This window comes from Symphalangus syndactylus, chromosome 16, assembly GCF_028878055.3.
Source record: "Symphalangus syndactylus isolate Jambi chromosome 16, NHGRI_mSymSyn1-v2.1_pri, whole genome shotgun sequence".
NCBI classification, from domain to species: Eukaryota; Metazoa; Chordata; class Mammalia; order Primates; family Hylobatidae; genus Symphalangus; species Symphalangus syndactylus.
This window is the reverse complement of record NC_072438.2, coordinates 46,116,075-46,138,814: the sequence shown is the minus strand read 5'-3', so window position 1 is coordinate 46,138,814 and position 22,740 is coordinate 46,116,075. Positions and strand designations below refer to the sequence as shown.

General features: G+C 42.7%; 1 protein-coding gene across 1 annotated transcript in view; it reads right to left on the bottom strand.

Annotated features, from left to right (window-relative positions):
* Positions 1-22,740, bottom strand: part of KLB (klotho beta) — a 69,568-nt gene that overhangs the window by 17,948 nt on the left and 28,880 nt on the right. Inside the window, exon 4 of the mRNA XM_055246004.2 lies at positions 596-1,106. Within this exon, the coding sequence (XP_055101979.1) occupies positions 596-1,106 (511 nt within the window). The remainder of the gene's footprint in view (positions 1-595; positions 1,107-22,740) is intronic.

Here is a 22,740-nt window from a genome sequence, read left to right as displayed (position 1 = left end):
ATCTCTACCAAAATGTAAAAAATTAGCTGGGTGTGGTGGCACTCACCTGTAATCCCAGCTACTCAGGAGGCTGAAGCAGGAGAATTGCTTGAACCTGGGAGGCAGAGGTTGCAGTGAGCCAAGATTTCACTGTTGCACTCCAGCCTGGGCCACAGAGTGGCTCCATTAAAAAAAAAAAAAAATTGGACAATACAAAAGGCCAGGCCGGGCATGGTGGCTCATGCCTGTAATCCCAGCACTTCTGGAGGCTGAGGTGGGCGGATCACTTAAGGTCAGGAGTTTGCGACCAGCCTGGCCAACATGGTGAGACCCTGCCTCTACTAAAAATACAAAAATTAGCTGGGCGTGGTGGTGGACACCTCTAATCCCAGCTACTTGGGAGGCTGAGGCAGGAGAATCACTTGAACCCGGGAGGCAGAGGTTGCAATGAGCCGAGATGGTGCCACTGCACCTCAGCCTGGGAGACAGAGAGAAACTCCGTTGCAAAAAAAAAAAAAAAAAAAAGCCCAACAATAATAGTTACATATTCAAGGGTGACTTGAATATCCTGTAAGTTTTTATAATTTTTAAAAAATTAAGCAAGTGTACAACCAACCTTGAAGCACCTGGCTGAGGAAATTCTTCATCATGTAGATGGCCGTGGTATCTTCTGTTTTCACACGACTGTCTGTGAACCAGCCGTTCTCAGCAATCAAGATTCGAGGGTTGTTGTATTCCAGTTTAATCCAGTTCAGTGCTTCTCTTAAATTAAGCGAAACATTTTGTCCCATTTTAGCCATGGTGTTTAGGGGCTTGAAGTTGTTGGGTCCAAAAGAAAAGGCAAAGAAATCAGCTGTGCCTCTCATCTCATTCTTCTCTGCTTCAGAGAAAAGGGGTAGAATGGAGATCAACTTCTTTTTCATCCCCTCTGGATAGTCGCCATCCCCATGGATAGGGTTGGCAAACCATCCAAGCACAGAAACCATGGATTGTTGACATTTGAATATATCCATCGTGTTTTCCGACCGGTTTGGCTCGATCCAATGAGATCCCAACGTGATCGATAACCAACCCTTCTGATGTGGGCGGAAATGTGTGTTGTAGTTATGCCAAACTTTCGAGTGAGCCTAAAAGAAGAAAATATTATTGATCTTTGTTGTCCTCACTTACAAGGGCTGTAACATGGCTGGTAAATGGTCTTTTCATAGATAAAATTAATACAGCATAGAGTGATTCAGGGGAAAGCTGCCAGGGAGCCCCGATGACCTCAAAGTCTGTTCTCTATGCCCCTAGTGCTTCCAACCTAAAACTTCTGCTACAGGAGAGCTGGAGGCTGGCAGAAAGCCTAGTCTAGGCTCTTATTTCCCCCCTGCCTGGCTCCCTTCCCGGGCCCTGTTGGGGTTGGGTGTAGGGTTTCCTCCTCTACATAAGAAGATACAGAGCAGTGATTTTTAAATTTTTTATTTTTATTTTTTTTTGAGACGGAGTCTCGCTCTGTTGCCTAGGCTAGAGTGTAGTGGTGCGATCTCAGCTCACTGCAACCTCCGCCTCCCAGGTTCAAGCAATTCTCCTGTCTCAGCTTCCTGAGTAGCTGGAATTACAGGTGCACACCACGACGCTCGACTAATTTTTGTATTTTCAGTAGAGACAGGGTTTCACCATAATGGTCAGGCTGGTCTGGAACTCCTGACCTCAGGTGATCCACCCTCCTCGGCCTCCCGAAGTGTTGGGATTACAGGCGTGAGCCACCGCACCTGGCCCAGAGCAGCGATCTTTCACCATTCTACAGAATCTCCCTTTGGTCCTAATTTAGAAGTCCAGGACAACACAGGCCCTGAATCCTATAAATGAGTAATAATAGAGCCCACCTCCTAGTGATGTTGTGAGAATTGAGTGAATTAACCTGTGTAAACTGCTTTAGAATCATGCCTGGCACAGAGTAAGCTCTATATAAGCCTTAGCTATTATTGCTATGATTATTAAAGGGTGGTCGGCACTGCCCACAGCAGAAGACCAATGGAAAGAGTGTAAGCTTTGGGGTCAGCACACCTCGGCTTGAAGTTCACATACTTATTGTGTAACCTTACGCAAGTCGCTTAACCTTTCTGAAATCTCTTAGTATCCTCAGTTGTAGAATGAGGTTAATAACAATATCCACCAGGCGCGGTGGCTCATGCCTATAATCCCAGCATTTTGAAAGGCCGAGGCAGACGGATCACCTGAGGTCAGTAGTTCCAGACCAGCCTGGCCAATGTGGTGAAACCCCGTGTCTACTAAAAATACAAAACTTAGTTGGGCATGGTGGTAGGCACCTGTAATCCCAGCTACTTGGGAGACTGAGGCAGGAGAATCACTTGAACCCGGGAGGCGGAGGTTGCAGTGAGCAGAGATTGTGCCACTGCACTCCAGCCTGGGTAACAAGAACAAAATTCTGTCTCAAAAAAAAAAAAAAATCCTCTATAAGGTTGTTGTCAGATTTAGAGCTAATATATGCATGAAATATGTAGCATAGAATAGAGCACGTAGGAGGTACTGCCAAAAGATGGATGTTATTATTATTGGTCCTCCTGGAGTTTGCATTTCCAGTTGAGCTCTCTTACAACACAGCCTCGTGATGGGTTTCTGGTCCATTTAATGTGATAGATACTTCCTGAGCACTTACTTCCATGCCTGGCTTGCCCTGGGCTGAGAGACTGAGATAGATGGCACAGGAACTTACCCTCAGAAAGTTTCTTATCAGGAAAATAAGGATGCAGCATGTGAAAGAGAAACATAAAATGGCATAAAATATGGCATTAAATTAAAAAAAAATTAAAAGCCAGAAGCCATGGCTCAGTTAACAGTCACAGCCACAGCTGAAGGAGCAAACATTAAGGACTCCATGCCAGTTAAATGCCAAGGCCACTTCTGTGTCCCGGTTAGCTATGGAATTGTCCTTCATCTGTGTCAGAACCACTCTCTTCCCCTCAGCGTTTGACTTGCTTGTCTCTTGACATCTCTTCCCTGGTCTCTCAATTTCTCCATTATTTGAGTTTTTTTAAATTTTTTTTCTTTGAGACAGAGTCTTGCTCTGTCACCCAGGCTGGAATGCAGTGGCACCATCTCAGCTCACTCAACCTTCACCTCTCAGGTTCAAGTGATCCTCCCACCTCAGCCTCCCTAGTAGCTGAGACTACAGGTGAACGCCAGCATGCCTGGTTAATTTTTGTATTTTTAGTAGAGATGGGGCTCCACCATGTTGGTCAGGCTGGTCTTGAACTCCTGACCTCAGGTGATCCACCCGCTTCGGCCTCCCAAAGTGCTGGGATTACAGGCGTGAGCCACCGTGCCTGGCCCCCACTATTTGCATGTTTCTAAAACGAATGCACAGTCTCATTATCTTTAGCACACAGAGCCAGCTTTCAGTTTTGTTCCGTAGCTTTTCTATTACTCACTGGAGATATTTTATATCAGGATAAACTGTCTGAAACTGCCTTTTATGTAGGTCAAAGACAAACAAATATGAACAATGGATTCAAACCAGATCGATCCTGTGGACCCTGAAAATATTCCATAAACCCTGTTAGATGGGGAAAGTAGACATTGAGGTAAGGGTTGAGGATTCTGAAACGTGCCATCCTGCTTTATACAAGAAAAAACAATTTAAATAAATTCCTGAAAGATTTTCTGGAGAAATAAATGCCTTGAGGTATACCTCTGTCCACTTGTCCTTACTCAATTTTCACTGGAAGATTCTGGTACCATTTAGAACCCAGGTATTCCCAGGGATCCTTAAGAATGCTTTCCTCAGGCCGGGCATGATGGCTCATGCCTGTGATCCCAGCACTTTGGGAGGCCAAGGCGGGCGGATCACCTGAGGTCGAGAGTTCCAGACCAGCCTGATCAACATGGAGAAACCCCGTCTCTACTAAAAATACAAAATTAGCCGGTCGTGGTAGCACATGTCTGTAATCCCAGCTACTTGGGAGGCTGAGGCAGGAGAATCGCTTGAACCCAGGAGGTGGAGGTTGCAGTGATGCAGTGAGCTGAGATCGTGCCATTGCACTCCAGCCTGGGCAACAAAAGCGAAACTCCATTTCAAAAAAAAAAAGAAGAATGCTTTCCTCTTGGTTGGTGGTTAGGCGGGTGGCTGACACCTGTAATCCCAACACTTTGGGAGGCCAAGATGGGAAGATCGCCTGAGCTCAGGAATTCGAGATCAGCCTGGTCAACATGACGAAACCCCGTATCTACAAAAAAAAAAAAATACAAAAATTAGCCAGGCGTGGTGATGCGTGCCTGTAGTCCCAGCTACTCAGGAGGCTGAGGTTGGAGGATCATTTGAGCCAGGGAGGTGGAGGTTGCGGTGAGCTGAGATGGCACCACTGCACTCCAGCCTGGGGGACAGAGCGACACCCTGACTCAGGGAAAAAAAAAACAAAAAACTTTCCTACCGGGAGCAGTGGCTCATGCCTGTAATCTCAGCTCTTTGGGAGGCTGAGGTGGGCAGATCACTTGAGGTCAGGAGTTTGAGACCAGCCTGGTCAACATGGTGAAACCTCTTCTCTACTAAAAAAAATACAAAAATTAGCTGAACTTGGTGGCATGCGCCTGTAGTCCCAGCTACTCAGGAGGCTGAGCTAGGAGAATCACTTGAACCCAGCAGGCGGAGGTTGCAGTGAGCCTAGATTGAGTCACTCTACTCCAGCCTGGGTGACAGAGCAAGACTCTGTCTCAAAAAAAAAAAAAAAAAAAAAAAAAAAAAAAAAAAAAAATTCCTCTCAGAGAAGTATTCAGAATGTAGCCTCCTTCCTTGTCTGCAACCTGAGATTGCAACTTCTGGAAGAATCACAGAGGCGCCTGGGACAGACACTACCTTAAATGGTTTCAGCTATTCTTTCCGGGTTTTTCTGGGGCTAGAATCACAGCAGAAATTCTTGAGAACCACTTTTTTTTTTTTTCTGATTAGAAACAAAAGCAGACATAAATTACTAGGATCCAAAAGAGGGAATTCTTTGTTTTTTTTCTAACCAGTAACTTAATCCCTTGGTGGCCTTAGAGCTATCATTCATGGAAGACCCAGTGATCAGCACCTCCCTTCAGGCCTATTGTGCACCTCTCTATGCAAACCGGAAAGCGCTGAGCCCGTGTAGCCTGGATTCTGAGCCTTAAACTTGTTGCTTTGCAAATTTAATGTCTTGCCTTTGCAGACACTAAATTTCAGTGATTATATGAAAGATGACCTAAGTTGTGATAAAAATCTTGGTTACATCAGCCTTTGAGTGAGAAACAGTAGAGCTCAGAAGACATATCTTTGCAGTAGCTTTCCATGCAGGTTTTCTGGATATACATATGGATGTGTTGTCAAGGTGACCTTCACGGTCCACAGTGTCTCTTTCACCTTTGCTGCTATTTACATAGGCTATCAAGGTATCTAGGGTTATCTTTGCTCTGGGCTGAAGACAGCCTCTTCATTCTCATGTAGAGAATGTGGGGGAGGTCCTCTGTGCAGCACTTTTGGTTATAACTTGATCCTATTTGCCAAGTAACAAGGTAAAAACTTTTGCTCCAAGATCCTGAGTTTGCCATGTCCATCTATGTGTGTTCTTTGGTTGGGCACTCATAAAGGAGATCTGTTGGGAAAATTAAAATGAGGTTAGTAGGGGAGTGCAACCTGGGCCCTGCAACCTTGCACAACAGCCATTCTACAATTTTCCAAGGTCACCCTCTAATTTGTACAAAGCCATCTACCTTTGTAATGATTGATTTAAGGGAGTTTCAACCTTTGTTCTTTAGATTCAGTAGCTTAAAGGGAAAGTCAGCTTCTTTTTCTTTTGGAGCCAGCTATCAGGGCCTAATGTCATTGAGAGACAACCAGGACCTAATGTCTCATTCTGTTCTCTCCTCCAGTTTAATGTGGCAGCATTTTTTGATGCCCCGGAAGTCCAGACTCAGATAAATTCTGTGGATGATAGGAAACAAATAAAATAGTAGGCACAACTTTAGAAATAGATGAAGAAGGGATTAGGAGCCAGAGGAAGACATGACAGGACACTGTTGGAAAGATGGGTTGAAGACGGATGAGCAAGCTGAACACATCACACCAGTGTATTCAAGGAACCCTCAGTCATTTGTCAAAAGTTCCATTTCCAAATCTGTGCATGAGTTTGGTCACATTTTGGCTGAAATATGTTCATGTGTACTATAAAAGTGTCTGTTGTTTAAGCTATTTAACAGACTATTAAATAACAACGGTTAAAGAAAGTTTATTTAAAAACTCCACAAGCATGACAAAATAGGTTTATATTTCTGTGTTCCTACCCAGGCTTTCCAAATATATTTCCCAGCTAAAATCACTTTAAGGCCAGGTGCCGTAGCTCATGCCTGTAATCCTAGCACTTTGGGAGGTGGAGGTGGGCGGGATCACCTGAGATCAAGAGTTTGAGACCAGCCTGGCCAACATGGTGAGAATTATTATCTCGAAATAATTAAACAAATAAATAAATTAAAAAAATAAAATCACTTTAAACATTTTCCATGTTGTTTTTGGTTTTCAGAATATCTTAGTATAACAATGATTTACTTAGCCATCTCTTTTTTTTTTTTTTTTTTTTGAGATGGAGTCTTGCTCTGTCACCCAGGCTGGAGTGCAGTGGTGCAATCTCGGCTCACTGCAAGCTCCGCCTCCCGGGTTCACGCCATTCTCCTGCCTCAGCCTCTCCGAGTAGCTGGGACTACAGGTGCCCGCCACCACGCCCGGCTAATTTTTTTGTATTTTTAGTAGAGACAGGGTTTCACCGTGGTCTCGATCTCCTGACCTCGTGATCCGCCCGCCTCGGCCTCCCAAAGTGCTGGGATTACAAGCGTGAGCCACCGCGCCCAGCCCTACTTAGCCATCTCTTGATAAAAATTTATTTTTCTTCGTTCTTTTGTTCTTTCTCTTTCCCTGTCATAAATGTTTCGATAGCTAACTTTGGGCATATAACTTTTAATTTATTTGAATCATTGCCTTTCATTAATGCCAGGATTGGACTACCTATTTCTTTTCTTTCTTTCTTTTTTTTTTTTGAGATGGAGTTTCGCTCTTGTTGCCCAGGCTGGAGTGCAATGGCGTGATCTCAGCTCACTGCAACCTCCACCTCCTAAGTTGAAGTGATTCTCCTGCCTCAGCCTCCTGAGTAGATGGGATTACAGGCACCCATCACCACGCCCAGCTAATTTTTTGTATTTTTAGTAGAGACGGGGTTTCACCACATTGGCTAGGCTGGTCTTGAACTCCTGACCTCAGGTGATCCGCCTGCCTCGGCCTCTCAAAGTGCTGGGATTACAGGTGTGAGCTACCGCTCCCGGCCTGGACTACCTATTTCTAAAATTGTTTTAAATATTCCCAAATCGCTTTCCATACATTTTGTCCACTGGTGTGAGTGTTCTGTGACCATCTGATACAAAACATTGATAGCTCTATTGGGAGATAAGTGGCATTCGAGAATGACATAAAGGTGCTACTCATCTATCTGGTAATATACGGGAAATAACATTGGTCTTGAAAGCAGGAGACCTGGGCTCCTGTATTAGCTCTGCTGACTCATCGGCTTTATGATCTTGGACAGATCATTTCACTGTCAAAGACCTGTTTTTCCCATCATTTCACTGAGCTTAAAAATAAACACCCTAGAGAATTTTCATCAAGGTCAAATGAGGTAATAATATCTGTGAAGACCCTGTGAAAATGACACAAATGTAAATTTGAAGTACTTTGAAAGAGCAAGCTGAAAATAATTCAACTTGGTCTAGAAAATCGTGATGGAGACTATGTGGATGTGAAGAGTGTTCTGCAAACAGCTCCTAAGCCTTTGCTTGCCAAGGCTCACGGCTGAGCATGTTTGCCTTCATTTATTGTTTGCAGCGTACTGAGTTTTACTTGTTGTCCTTTTGGGATTAATTTCAATTTGATTCATTTTTTCACCTACTCAGCCCTTCTTTATTTTGGTATCAAGTTGATTTTTTTTTTTGAGACAGAGTCTCCCTCTCTCACCCAGGCTAGAGTGCAGTGGCTCAGTCTTGGCTCACTGCAGCCTCTGCCTCCTGGGTTAAAGTGATTCTTCTGCCTCAGCCTCCAGAGTAGCTGGGATTACAGGCACATGCCACCATGCCCGGCTAATTTTTGTATTTTTAGTAGAGACAGGGTTTCACCATGTTGGCCAGGCTGGTCTTGAGCTCCTCACCTCAAGCGATCCACCTGCCTCGGCCTCCCAAAGTGCTGGGATTACAGGCATGAACCACCGTGTCCGGCCTCAAGTTGATTTTTTTGTTTATTTGTTTGTTTTGTAAGACAACCTCTCACTATGTTGCTCAGGCTGGTATCAAACTCCTGGCCTCAAGCAATCCGCCAGCCTTAGTCTCTGTCTCTGTGCCAGCCTACTATCAAGTTTTATGTTAATTACCAAATGCTGCCCTTCCAGATTGTTTAACATTCATTCATTCATCCATGCTGCACTCTACAAATATTTATTAGATGCTGTGACTCACATCTGTACTCCTAGCATTTTGGGAGGCTGGGGTGGGAGGATCACTTGAGGCCAGGAGTTCAAGACCAGACTGGGCAATATAGTGAGACTCTCTTTCTCTACTAAAAACTAAGAAAATTAGCCAGGCACGGTGGCATGCCTGTAGTCCCAGCTACTCAGGAGGCTTAGATGGAAGGATTGCCTGAGCACAGGAAGTCAAGGCTGCAATGAGCTATGATCATGCCACTGTACTCCAGCCCAGGCAACAGAGCAAGACTCTGTCTCTTAAAAAAAAAAAAATTATTGGATGCTTAAGGTATGTGACCTTTACTGTTCATTGCTAAAAAATTATAAAATTATGTGACAATTATTTCTTTAATTATATTATGTGACTCTTATTTTTTAAAAAGTTTTTGGCAATCTTGAAACTCTTTTGGAATCATTATTTTACCTTTGCTTTTCTTAGGAAAGAATTTAAATATTAACAAAAGTTACAGCCTTTCATAAAGAAAATATTCACCATCCTATTTTTAATGGTCCAAATTCATGGCTTTTAGGCCGGGCGCAGTGGCTCACGCCTGTAATCCCAGCACTTTGGGAGGCCGAGGCGGGCGGATCACGAGGTCAGGAGATCGAGACCATCCTGGCTAACACGGTGAAACCCTGTCTTTACTAAAAATACAAAAAATTAGCTGGGCGTGGTGGCAGGGGCCTGTAGTCCCAGCTACTGGGGAGGCTGAGGCAGGAGAATGGCATGAACCCGGGAGGCAGAGCTTGCAGTGAGCCGAGATCGCGCCACTGCACTCCAGCCTGGGCAACAGAGTGAGACTCCGTCTCAAAAAAAAAAAAAAAACCCCACAAATTCATGGCTTTATTTTTTTTTTATTTTTATTTTTTTTTAGATAGGAGTCTTGCTCTGTCACCCAGCTGGAGTGTAGTGGTGCGATCTCAGCTCATTGCAACCTTCTCCTCCCTGGTTCAAGCCGTTCCTCTGCCTCAGCCTCCTGAGTAGCTGGGACTATAAGCGTTCACCACTACACTGGCTAATTTTTTTTTTTTTTTGAGACAGAGTCTGGCTCTGTCGCCTAGGCTGGAGACCAGTGTCACAATCTCGGCTCACTGCAACCTCTGCCTCCCAGGTTCACGCCATTCTCCTGCCTCAGCCTCCTGAGTAGCTGGGACTACAGGCGCCCAACGCCATGCCCGACTAATTTTCTGTATTTTTAGTAGAGATGGGGTTTCACCGTGTTAGCCAGGCTGGTGTTGAACTCCTGACCTAGTGATCCGCCCCCCTAGGCCTCCCAAAGTGCTGGGATTACAGGTGTGAGCCACGCGCCCAGCCTGATTTTTGTATTTTTAGTAGAGATGGGGTTTCACCATATTGGCCAGGCTGGTCTCAAACTCCTGACCCCGAGTGATCCGCCCGCCTCAGCCTCCCAAAGTGCTGACATTACAGGCATGAGCCACTGCGCCTGGCCCAAATTCATGTTTTCTTTTTTTTTTTTTTTTTTGAGACGGAGTCTCACACCGTCACCTGGGCTGGAGTGCAGTGGCGCCATCTCGGCTCACTGCAAACTCCACCTCCTGGGTTCACGCCATTCTCCTGCCTCAGCCTCCCGAATAGCTGGGACTACAGGCGCCCACCACCACGCCCGGCTAATTTTTTGTATTTTTAGTAGAGACGGGGTTTCACCGTGTTAGCCAGGATGGTCTCGATCTCCTGACCTTGTGATCCGCCCGCCTCGGCCTCCCAAAGTGCTGGGATTACAGGCGTGAGCCACTGCGCCCGGCCTAAATTCATGTTTTCTATAGTTGAAATAACTCAATATTACATTTTAATGAATTTCCCCCTATTTTTTTCAATCTTTATATTTTCAAATTTTCTGGCCAGATGTGGTGGCTCATGCCTATAATCCTAGCTAGCACTTTGGGAGGCCAAGGAGGATAGATTGCTTGAGCCCAGGAGTTTGAGACCAGCCTTGGCAACATGGCAAAACCCCATCTCTACAAAAATTACAAAAATTAGCTGGGCATGGTGGCATGTGCCTGTAGTCCCAGCTACTCAAGAGGCTGAGGTGGGAGGATCACTTGAGTCCAGCAGGTCAAGGCTGTAGTGAGCTGTGTTTGAGCTGTGTTCACACCACTGCACTCCAGCTCCGGTGACAGAGCAAGGCCTTGTCTTAAAAAACAAATTATTCTAACAAATTATTGATTATTCTCAGTTTGTATCATCTCAGAATTTTCCTGAAGGAATGTAAAAACTAAACTCTAGCATATTTGTTCCTTTAAAACAAGTGTCCTGTTAAAGAATTCTGATTTCAATGATAATATTACTAAATTAGACTAGTGGCTGAGCCAGAATCTATACCTGGCAACACAAAAGGAAAAAATTCTAGAATAGAGTTCATAATTTGATTAAATGAAGCATCTGGTTTCCCTCTATTAGAAATTGGAAGAAATCAGTATTAGTAAATTAGTGCTTTAGTGAAGTTCTCTTTGCCAGAGGAGAGCGTTTGCATGCCATCTTTGTAGAGGGTGCAATGATATTTAAGGCTTTCTGTTAGTGATCCTGATAGTAATTTTTTCATGCAAAAGGACCATATCTCATGGTATAACTAAAGCTAAAATGGTCTGGGTTGGTGACTTGAAGCCTTTCCTCAGGATTTGGGAATACAGATAGTCAACATATAAACCACCATGGAGGCCAGGCACAGTGGCTCTCGCCTGTAATCCCAGCACTTTGGGAGGCCGAGGCGGGTGGATCACTTGAGGTCAGGAATCTGAGACCAGCCTGGCCAATATGGTGAAACCCCGTCTCTATTAAAAATACAAAAATTAGCCAGGCATGGTGGCACATGCGTGTAGTCCCAGCTACTAGGGAGGCTGCAACAGGAGAATCGCTTGAACCCAGGAGGCAAAGGTTGCAGTGAGCCGAGATCGCGCCACTGCACTCCAGCCTGGGCAGCAATGCGAAACACCATCTCAAATAAAAAAATAAAAAAAAAAAAGAGAAAGAAACCACCATGGAGATTACAAATTATTGTAATAATAAAAACAAGGGCCACCACACATAGAGCCTGTAGCAAAGCCAGATTTACTGTGAGCCTAATGAAGCTTTAGCTTCAGGACACCTTGCTTGCCTAGGTCCCTAGAAATGCCCTGGGGGGGTCGGGGAGCCTAGTTGCAATTGGAAGCATTTCTAGGCGAGCAGTTCTGGCAAATTCCCTAAAAAGACTTTAGAAAAAAAGGACTCTAAGACTATAGTAATTTATTGTGCTAGGCGTGGTAGCTCATGTCTATAATCCCAGCACTTTGGGAAGCCAAGGCTGGTGGATCACTTGAGCCCAGGAGTTCGAGACCAGCCTGGCCAACGTGGCAAAACCTCGTCTCTACAAAAATTAGCTGGGCATGGTGGTGTGCACCTGTAATCCCAGCTACTCAGGAGGCTGAGGTGGGAGGATCACCTGAGCCCACAGAGATTGAGGCTGCAGTGAGCCCTGATTGTGCCACTGCACTCCAGCTTGGGTGACAGAGTGAGACCTGTCTCAAAAACAAAAACAAAAAATGACTATCATAATTTATTGTGATGTTTTTCTCATTCTAAATAAATATTCATTTATTTATTTAATATATTTTTGCAGAGACAGCATCTCACTATGTTGCCCAGGCTGGTCTCAAACTCAAGCAATCCTCCTGCCTTGGCCTCCCAAAGTGCTTGAGCTACTGCACCTGCCAAATATTTACTTTCGTGCTGATTTTTGTCTCCATTTAAAATTTTTTTTATTTTAAAAAAAGGATCCCTCCCCACTGTTGTAAAAGTCTCAGGCTCGTGCAGTGTGGCTCCACACCAGGTCTGTTAGCTTCTTGAGGGCAGAGACTGACTATATTTATTGTGTTCACAGTTGTCCACACAGATGCCCAGGGGAGGGCCTGGCCTAGAATATTTGTTGAATGAATGCCCATTATGGATCAGCTAGTTTGTTGGTTACTTGACGTATCTTATTGATAATACAGCTTATGCAAGACAAGTCTTATTTTTCCCATTTTAGAAAAGAAGTTGAAGTTTACAGTTGCAGAGCTGGGATTTGAACCCACTTTACTACACCATCCTGCTTTCTGTATGTTCTGCCAGTTCTAAATTTTGAAGCTATTGGAGAAAGACCATTTGACATATTGTTTTAAAATTACATTTTCTCTGCTGTACTTGGTTATTAAAAGAGCTAAGTAGTCCTAGAATGAGGGTACTACATTCCACAACTGCATGATGAGAGAAAAATATCTATATACCTTTGGAATTCAGTATCATCTAGAGAGGTCATGGAGGACCTGTCAGCAAATTTGGGGTGTTCAGAAAACCATTAGTTGTCCAAGTGCCTAGCACAGCACTTCTATGTGTAACATTTATGTGTAATTCTCTATTCACCTCTCTCCTAAAACCAGTAATGTTGGCATTGGATTATTTTCCTCACTGATGTCAGAAGCTAAGTGAATCCCTCAGGGACCACCCCTGTGCTGGATTGTCTTCCCCTGTGAATGGTGATCTTTACATCATTGTCAATGTTAGACTGAGGCCGGGCATGGTTGCTCACGCCTGTAATCCCAGCACTTTGGAAGGCTGAGACGGGTGGATCACTTGAGGTCAGGAGTTTGAGACCAGCCTGGCCAACATGGTGAAACTCTGTCTCTACTAAGAATACAAAAATTAGCCAGGCATTGTGGCACGTGCCTGTAGTCCCAGCTACTCTGCTCAGGAGGCTGAGGCAGGAGAATCACTTGAACCCCGGAGATGGAGGCTGCAGTGAACCTAGATAACGCCACTGCACTCCAGTGTGGGTGACAGAGCAAGACTGTCTCAAAAAAAAAAAAGTTAGACTGAAAGGACAGAGATACTTGTCTGCATAGCATTTAGAACAGCATGGCATTCAATCAAGTAATAATTAAAAGGCTCTTAGAGATGAGTGATTTTCATAACTGCATGTAACAGAACAGTGATGGAAATAAGAGCCATAGAAATTGAATAATATAAATATTAATAAGAGCTAACACATATCTAGTACCAAATGTGCTGGACACTGTTCCAGGTGTTGTGTGTGTACTCTCTCACCTAATCCTCACTGAAATTCTGCGAGGTAGGTACTGTGATCCTTTCCATTTAGAGGAGAGGAAACCAGGGGGTGGAGAGGTTAGGTAACTTGCACAAGGTGAATCAGGCCCAGGCTATATCGCCCTTTGTGCTCTTGCCTGCCAATTAGAGGTAGAGTATGGACCTCAGAGGTCACTTTGTTCAATTTAAAAAATTTTTCTATTATAGATGAAGAAGCTGAACCTCCCTCTCTCCCACATAAATGACCTGCCCAAGATATCAGTTAGTGGTAAAGCTAGAAATAGAACTAAGTCCTTCACCTTTCTAGTTCACTGTCATTCCAGGATATCATGCAAATTAAATTATGTGCCTTTGAAACACACTTTTACACCATAGACTCAAAGGTGATTGAACAGGCTGTGAAAATGCAAGGGGTGTGCAACAGACATGACACAAAACCAGGGGACAGTAGACTGAGAAAGCCTCTAAGAAACACTCAGAGGCGGCCGGGTGTGGTGGCTCATGCCTGTAATTCCAACACTTTGGGAGGCCGAAGGAGGTGGATCATTTGAGGTCAGGAGTTCGAGACCAGCCTGGCCAACATGGTGAAACCCTGTCTCTACTAAAAATACAAAAAGTAGCTGGGCAGTAGTGGCACATGCCTGTAATCCCAGCTACTTGGGAGGCTGAGGCAGGGGAATTGCTTGAGCCTGGGAGGCGGAGGTTAGGGTGAGCTGATCGCGCCGCTGAGCTCCAGTCTGGGTGACAGAGTGAGACCCTGTCTTTTTTTTTTTGACAGAGTCTTGCTCTGTTGCCCAGGCTGGAGTGCAATGGCAGGATCTCCGCTCACAGCAACCTCTACCTCCCAGATTCAAGCAATTCTCCTGCGTCAGTCTCTCGAGTAGCTGGAGTTATAAGCACGGGCTACTATGCCCAGCTCAATTTTTTTTGTATTTTTAGTAGAGATGGGGTTTTGCCATGTTGGCCAGGCTGGTCTCGAACTCCTGACCTCAAGTGATCCACCCACCTTGGCCTCCTAAAGTGTTGGGATTATAGACATGAGCCACCATGCCTGGTCGGAGTCATAGTTTTGATTATGCCTGCATCCCACTTCACCAGCTGGTGTCCCTCAGAACTCAATCAAATGGAGAATTCATCAGCATTACCTTATGTTTCATCCTGTTCATTACACAAAGTTATATACATCAGCAAAAACATGTTTAGATAAGTCATTTTTATTTGTCTAAGTTTCCTTCAACCTCCAGCTATTATTTTATCCCTTTTGTCACTCTTCATCCATTTACTTTGATTATTTATTTAAATTCAAGTCTACAAACATTTATTTAACAAATACAAGGCACTGTAATAGACATTTAGAAAAACAAGGTAGCCTCTGCCTTTAGATGACCTATGGTGTCTAACAGGAGAGAAAAATATGGAAATGAGTGAAATAAAAACAGTATGCTTTTACATTTTGATTATTAAGAAATAATAACTGAAACTAAATGTAATAATATGATTCAGAAATCACTATATGTATGTATATGTTATGTGTACATATATACATAGAAAAAAATTTGGACATTGAACAAATTGCTGGCAGTGGTTATTTCCCATGGTGTGTGGTTAGGGAGTAAGGAAAGAAGAGAACCTTTATTTTTAACAATGTCTTCCTATGTTGTTTGAATGTTTTGCAATACAAATGCATTATAATTTAATTGTAATTTTAAAAAGTTGGGTTGGGCATGGTGGTTCACGCCTGTAATCCTGGCACTTTGGAAGGCTGAAGTCGGAGGATCATTTGAACCCAGGAGTTCAAGACCAGCCTGGGCAACAAGAGTCAGACCTTGTTTCTACAAAAACTAAAAATATTAGCCAGGTGCATCTGTAGTCCCAGCTACTCGGGAGGCTGAGGCAGGAGGATCACTTGAGCCCAGGAAGTTGAGGCTGCAGTGAGCCATGATCATGCCACTACACTCCAGCCTGGACAACAGAGTAAGACCCTACCTCAAAAAAAAGAAGTCAAGGGTATTGGTTGAAACAGTTCCTATCGGTGACTTTAATTGTTCTATGCTATCACTCTTCAGCTTCCCCCCACTTCCAAAAATCTCAAAGGAAAAAACAGACTTACATGTAAAGTTCAGCTGAATTTCATTCTATATTAAGGAATATTTTGTCCTCTATAGTAATACATTGATGTTCAGAACAACGTAAGGAGGAGTAATGTATTATACAAGATTAACATGAAAGAAAAACTCATAACAGTAGACCCGGCCCTTTCCGTAAGACTTTGGTCATGTAATCGCCGGTCGAGATATGACATTAAGCAGAACCAAGCAATGAACTCCCCCAAATACTAAAAGATCCTGGCTTTCACCAACCTCAGGGTTACCCAAAAACATTTTCTTTTTTTTTTTTTTTTTTTGAGATGGATTCTCGCTCTGTCACCCGGGCTGGAGTGCAGTGGCGCTATCTTGGCTCATTTGCAAGCTCCGCCTCCCGGGTTCATGCCATTCTTCTGCCTCAGCCTCCCGAGTAGCTGGGACTACAGGTGCCCGCCACCACGCCCGGCTTTTTTTTTTTTTTGTATTTTTAGTAGAGACAGGGTTTCACCGTGTTAGCCAGGATGGTCTCGATCTCCTGACCTCGTGATCTGCCCGCCTCGGCCTCCCAATGTACTGGGATTACTGGTGTGAGCCACCGCGCCTGGCCCCAAAAACATTTTCAAGTAACACTACTAGATCACCCAAGGATTACTTTAATTACTTCTGTGATTCACTCTTCACTGGCCAGTAAATTAGAAGGTTCTGGTCTATTAGCTTCCCTACTACTTTTCAGCAACAGAATTGTTGTTAATGTTCAGTAGTTTTAATCATATCTTTTTCTTTTTAAAATAGCCTTTTTTTTTTTTTTCTTTTGAGACAGAGTTTTGTTCTCGTTGCCCAGGCTGGAGTGCAGTGGCACGATCTTGGCTCACTGCAACCTCCGCCTCCCAGGTTCAAGCGATTCTCCTGCTTTAGCCCCCTCAGTAGCTGGGACTATAGGCACCCACCACTATGCCCAGCTAATTTTTTTTTTTTTTTTTTTTGAGACGGAGTTGCTCTGTCACCCAGACTGGAGTGCAGCGGTGCGATCTCGGCTCACTGCAACCTCCGCCTTCTGGGCTCAGACAATTCTCCTGCCTCAGCCTCACGAGTAGCTGGGATTACAGGCACACGCCACCATACCCAGCTTATTTTTCTTGTATTTTCAGTAGAGATGGGTTTCACTATGTTGGCCAGGCTGGTGTTGAACTCCTGACCTCAGATGATCCACCCACCTCAGCCTCCCAAAGTGCTGAGATTACAGGCGTGAGCCACCGTGCTCGGCCTAAAATAGTCTATTTTCAAATGTTGAGTTTGCTCAGTAAAACTTTCTCTATGTTATTACATGACTTATAAAGTCATGTAAAGTTTCCCTCAGTTCATAGTTTCATCATGTCCAGCACTGTTTCCATTACTTAAAATATTTTCTGATCTCCATTTGGGTCTAATTTTCCATGTATGAGAGTGCTCATAACAAATCAAGCTGTTTAAATAGGATCGCAATATTATTATCTGAGCATTTATAATTACATTTATTTAAACTCTTGTTAATCATTTACTGAAGTGTAACTTTTTCTACTTAATGGTTAGAAAAAGTAAATATTGCTCCCTCGAAGGTTTCAGAATACCAGTTGTAGTCGAAAAAATTTTTTTTTACACGATTCTTATAACTAACAATGGTATTCTGGTTATAGAAATTCTCTTTGGCAATTCTCCACAAGCAGTTTTCATAATTTATTCAAACTTAGTTAAAAACATCTATAATAATAATAGTTTTAATGTATTTGGTCAGTATTTCTTTTTTCTTTTTTTTTTTTTTAGAGATGGCATCTTTGACACCCATGCTGGAGTGCAGTGGTATGATCTCAGTTGACTGCAACCTCTGCCTCCTGGGTTCAAGTGATTCTCCTGCCTCAGCTTCCCAAGTAGCTGGGATTTCAGGCTTGCACCACCACACCCAGCTCAGTTTTGTGTTTTTAGTAGAGATGGGATTTCACCATGTTGGCCAGGCTAATCTTGAACTCCTGACCTCAAATGATCCACCTGCCTCAGCCTCCCAAAGTGCTGGGATTACAGGCGTGAGTCACTGTGCCCGGCCTGATCAGTATTACTTATACTGTATTTTGTTAGAGGTGTCTTAGATCCCTATGGAGATGGGTTGGCATTATATGCAGGTACCATGCATTAGCTAATCAAATGAAGAACTATGCTAACTCTAGATGATATGGCTGGGCACAGTGCTCACATCTGCAATCCCAGCACTTTGGGAGGCTGAGGTGGATGGATCATTTGAGGTCAGGAGTTCAAGACTAGCCTGGCCAACATGGCGAAACCCCGTCTCTACTAAAGGTACAAAACTCAGCTGGCGCGGTGGCTCATGCCTGTAGTCTTAGCTACTTGGGAGGCTGAGGCAGGAGAATCGCTTGAACCAGGAGGTGGAGGTTGCAGTGAGCCGAGATTGCACCACTGTACTACTCCAGCCTAGGTGACAGAGCGAGACTCTTCAAAGAAAATAAAAAAGATATTGTCAAGGGCACACTTAAGTGATTTAACATCATTTTAATAGGATGCTAAATTTTGAGCAAACAATTAAAATCATAAGGACAAATGAAAAACTCAACTTTTAATACATGAGTCAGGGGATAAATGGTTCATAGATCTCGTGGACAAATTAAACACGTAGAGAGATTGTTTTGGTCTTTTAATAAGCAAAGCAAAGTGAAATATCTGCTGAGACAGTATCAGAACAAGTGATGGACATGGGTTTTGAAGCTGTAAATTTTTTTTTCATTGAAGCGGGGCAGCTGATTTATGTCATCAGACCTTGCTAGCTTGGTTTGACACAGATCAGACTTTAATTTTGGCTTCGATACTTATCCGCTATGTAATCTTGGGCAAATTTCTCTGGGCCTCAGTTTCATCAATTGTAAGTTGAGTTTCAGAACACCTACCTGGCAAAGCTGATGAGTGAATTAAATGAGATAATATATTACAGGTACCTAGTATGTTTCTGATATTACAGTATGTATGCAATAAAAATTCTTACAATAGTAATTTAAAAGAATATGATAGAATGTCAAAAAGTTATCTGTAATAATTGTCTCAATCCTTCACTTTAAGAATTAAGACTGTTTTTTATTCTTTCTTCTTTTTTAAAAAAAAGCATTTTTGGCTGGGTGCAGTGGCTCATGCCTGTAATCCCGGCATTTTGGGAGGCCGAGGTCGGGAGTTCGAGACTAGCCTGACCAACATGGAGTAACCCTGTCTCTGCTAAAAATACAAAATTAGCCAGGCGTGGCAGTGCATGCCTGTAATCCCAGCTACTCAGAGGCTCAGGCGGGAGAATTGCTTGAACCCGGAAGGCGGAGGTTACGGTGAGCTGAGATCACGCCATTACACTCCAGCCTGAGCAACAAGAGCGAAATTCCGTCTCAAACAAACAAACAAACAAACAAAAAATTACTTTTTTGATGTGGGAGGGGAAAGTGGTGGAAGGAAGAAAGTAATAGGTTTTGTTGTTTGTTTCAACCCTCTTTCTTCCATCCTTTGTTAAAAAAAAAAAAGCTTGGCTAATTTTTTAGCTCTAAGACTTAGCACAAATTAATTATGATATATTATTCTCTTGAAACCTGACTTTACCAAGGGAGTTTAAAAAAATCCCTTTTTTCGATTAAAGAAAATAATTTCAGATAATCCTTGAATATTTTGCTTCTATATAACCAAGACAAACTAAAGAGCCTTCATCTAGTATTTCCATTTCAAAATATTACACTTAATCTTCAAGACATTGGTGGGGGATTTGGGCAAAAGAGTCTTTAAAATGACATTTTGTTTACTTAAATATGCCTAAGAAACACTGCAGCCTTCTTCATGTTCAAGAAAGCAGTTGCAGCAGTCCGTTGGCAAAGAAGGCTTAGCTATTAATCATGTGAATGGTGGCATTTTCACGGCTGTTTTTGGAGTTTTATTATTTACTTTTTGAGACAGGGTCTCACTCTGTCACCCAGGCTGGAGTCCAGTGGTGCCATTATAGCTTTAAACTTGAATTCTTGAGCTCAAGCAATTCTCTCACCTCAGCCTCCCCAGTAGCTGTAACTACAGGCTCATGCCACCATGCCTAGCTTATTTTTATTTTTATTTTTTGTAGAGACCGAAGTCTCACTATGTTGCTTAGTCTGATCTTGAACTCCTGGACTCCAAGCAATCCTCCTGCCTCAGCCTCCCAAAGTGTTGGGATTACTGGCATGAGTCACTGCACTTGACCCTTGTTTTTGCAGTTTAAATACTAAATTTTGTTTAATAGTTTTAACAGAGCCTTTAAGAAGGAAACGATATGAAGATTAAAAAAAATTTTTTTTAGTTTCTTGTTGGAAAAAGTCTTTTATTTTTAAATGTAACATATTCTCTTTACCTTCTTATGCTACTTATTTTTTACTTTTAATTATGGAAATTGTCATAATACACAAAAATAGAAACAATAATAAACCCTCATAAACATATCGCTGAGTTTTAACAGTCATCAAAATTCTGCAGCTTGTTTCAAGATGGGTTTTAATGTACAATATTTTAAAGAGACATATCTAATTGATTTGCATGTTCTGAAAAGACCAATGTTTATGCCTGTGTGTGTGTGTGTGTGTGTGTGTCTGCAATCCACTTTTTTTGTTGTTGTTGCACGTTTAAATCCTTTCTGGAACAAGGTAGATCTTCCTTAAATTGAAAATAATCAATTACGCACTGAATGCCTAACACGTGTCCAGCATGTGTGAGCTTCTGTGAAGGAATTATGCCAGGAAATGTTAAAACAAAGTTACTCAAAGAAGTGGAAAAATAGGGAAAAATAGGCTCAGGAAAAAGTTGGTGAGGCCTTGACCTAGAGTAGGGTTTCCCAACATATCTTATCCTGAAAGCCACTTTCACGGTGTTAAGCAATCTCTTGAACCCATGAGGAATTTAAAAAATTATTTCATCATTTGTGTGTGGTAATAAAAAAATATAAAAAGCGTTGACATATGCTTTATTTTATGTAAATATATTTTATTGACAATTGTATTTTAAGGCCTATTTAAATTTAAAATATTAATAGAATAAATAAATATTTTAAATGCTAATAATACATGCATGTAAATTTGGGCATTTTACCATCTAATACATAATGCACACTATTTAAATTATTTCCATTATGTAATAAGGAAAAGCATTTTATGACTTAAATATTTTTTAAATTTTATTTATTTTTTATTTTTTTAGAGATGCAGTCTCCCTCTATCACCCAAGCTAGAGTGCAGAGTAATGATCACAGCTCACTGCAGCCTTGAACTCCTGAGCTCAAGCAACCCTCCTGTGTCGACCTCCCAAAGTGTTGAGAATACAGGCATGAGCCACTGCACCTGGCCTCAAAATGTATTTCTTTTTTTTTTTTTTTTTTTTTTTTTTTTTTTTTTTTTTTTTTTTTGAGACGGAGTCTTGCTCTGTCACCCAGGCTGGAGTGCAGTGGCGCAATCTCGGCTCACTGCAAGCTCCGCCTCCCGGGTTCACGCCATTCTCCTGCCTCAGCCTCTCCGCGTAGCTGGGACTACAGGCGCCCGCCACCACGCCCGGCTAATTTTTTTGTATTTTTAGTAGAGACGGGGTTTCACCGTGGTCTCGATCTTCTGACCTCGTGATCCACCCGCCTCAGCCTCCCAAAGTGCTGGGATTACAGTCGTGAGCCACCGCGCCCGGCTTCAAAATGTATTTCTAACAGAAAAATATTTTAGTAAACAATAGTACATAATGATACTTAGATATGTATAGATATGTATACAAACAAAAAACCAGAAAAATAGAACATAAAGTGACACATAAAAAACCAAACTTTGGACAGGCGCAGTGGCTCACGCCTGTAATCCCAGCACTTTGAGAGGCCAAGGCGGGTCTATCACCTGAGGCCCAGAGTTCGAGACCAGCCTGGCCAACATGGTGAAACCCTGTCTCTACTAAAAATACAAAAATTAGCCGTGAGTGGTGGCACATGCCTATAATCCCAGCTACTTGGGATGCTGAGGCAGGAGAATCACTCCTTCTCAAAAAACAAACCAAAAACCCACCCCCCACCAAACTTTGTGAAACACAATGTTATAGCATCAAAAATGGATAAACATTGCTTATGTTACATTTTGTTTGAATAGTTGAATTTTGCTTTTTTTTTTTTTTTTTTCCGAGACAGAGTCTTGCTCTGTTACCCAGGCTAGGGTGCAGTGTCATGATCTCGGCTCACTGTAACCTCCGCCTCCCGGGTTCAAGCAATTCTCCTGCCTCAGCCTCCCGACTAGCTGGGATTACAAGCACCCACCATCGCGCCTGGCTAGTTTTTCTATTTTTAGTAGAGATGGGGTTTCACCATGTTGGCCAGGCTGGTCTCCAACTCCTGACCTCGTGATGTGCCCACCTTGGCCTCTCAAAGTGTTGGGATTACAGGCATGAGCCACCACATCCGGCCGTATTTTGCTTTTTAAAAAAGGACAAGTTTTTTAAAAAAGTAAGATTAGTGTTTTGTTCATGAATGGTTAATATAAGAAAATATTAATGGTTACGAAATAACTAATGGTTAATATAAGAAAAATGGTTTGGGGGCAGCTCTTTCAAGTATTTCACAAATAAGGCAAAGCCAGGAGGGATAGTCTTTATTCTCGATATGTGAAAAGCCAAACTAGATGTAATCATGTCGATGGTTAAATATTATCTCTTTTAACATTTTAAAAGCACTGTTTTTTTTTTTTTCTAAAAACAGTATAGGCTGTACATTAATTTTGAGTTTCTGTATGCATCTTACAGATCTGGTGAAGATCTCCTTGAGGCAATTGTGTAAAATAATAATTTTTATGCCTCTCATACTGGTTACATGTCAATGTCCTTGTTCTTTGTGCTTCGTGTCTTTAACCAGTTGTCTACTATAGAATAAGTCAGTGGTTTTCAAGGGTGGAGTGAGGGGGAGGAATTTTGACTGCCTGGGGACATTTGGCAAGGTCTAGAGACATTTTTGATTGTCACAACACTAAAAATGGGGGAGCTACTGTCATCTAGTGAGTAGAGTTTAGATGCTGCTAAACTCCTCCGTTGCACAGGA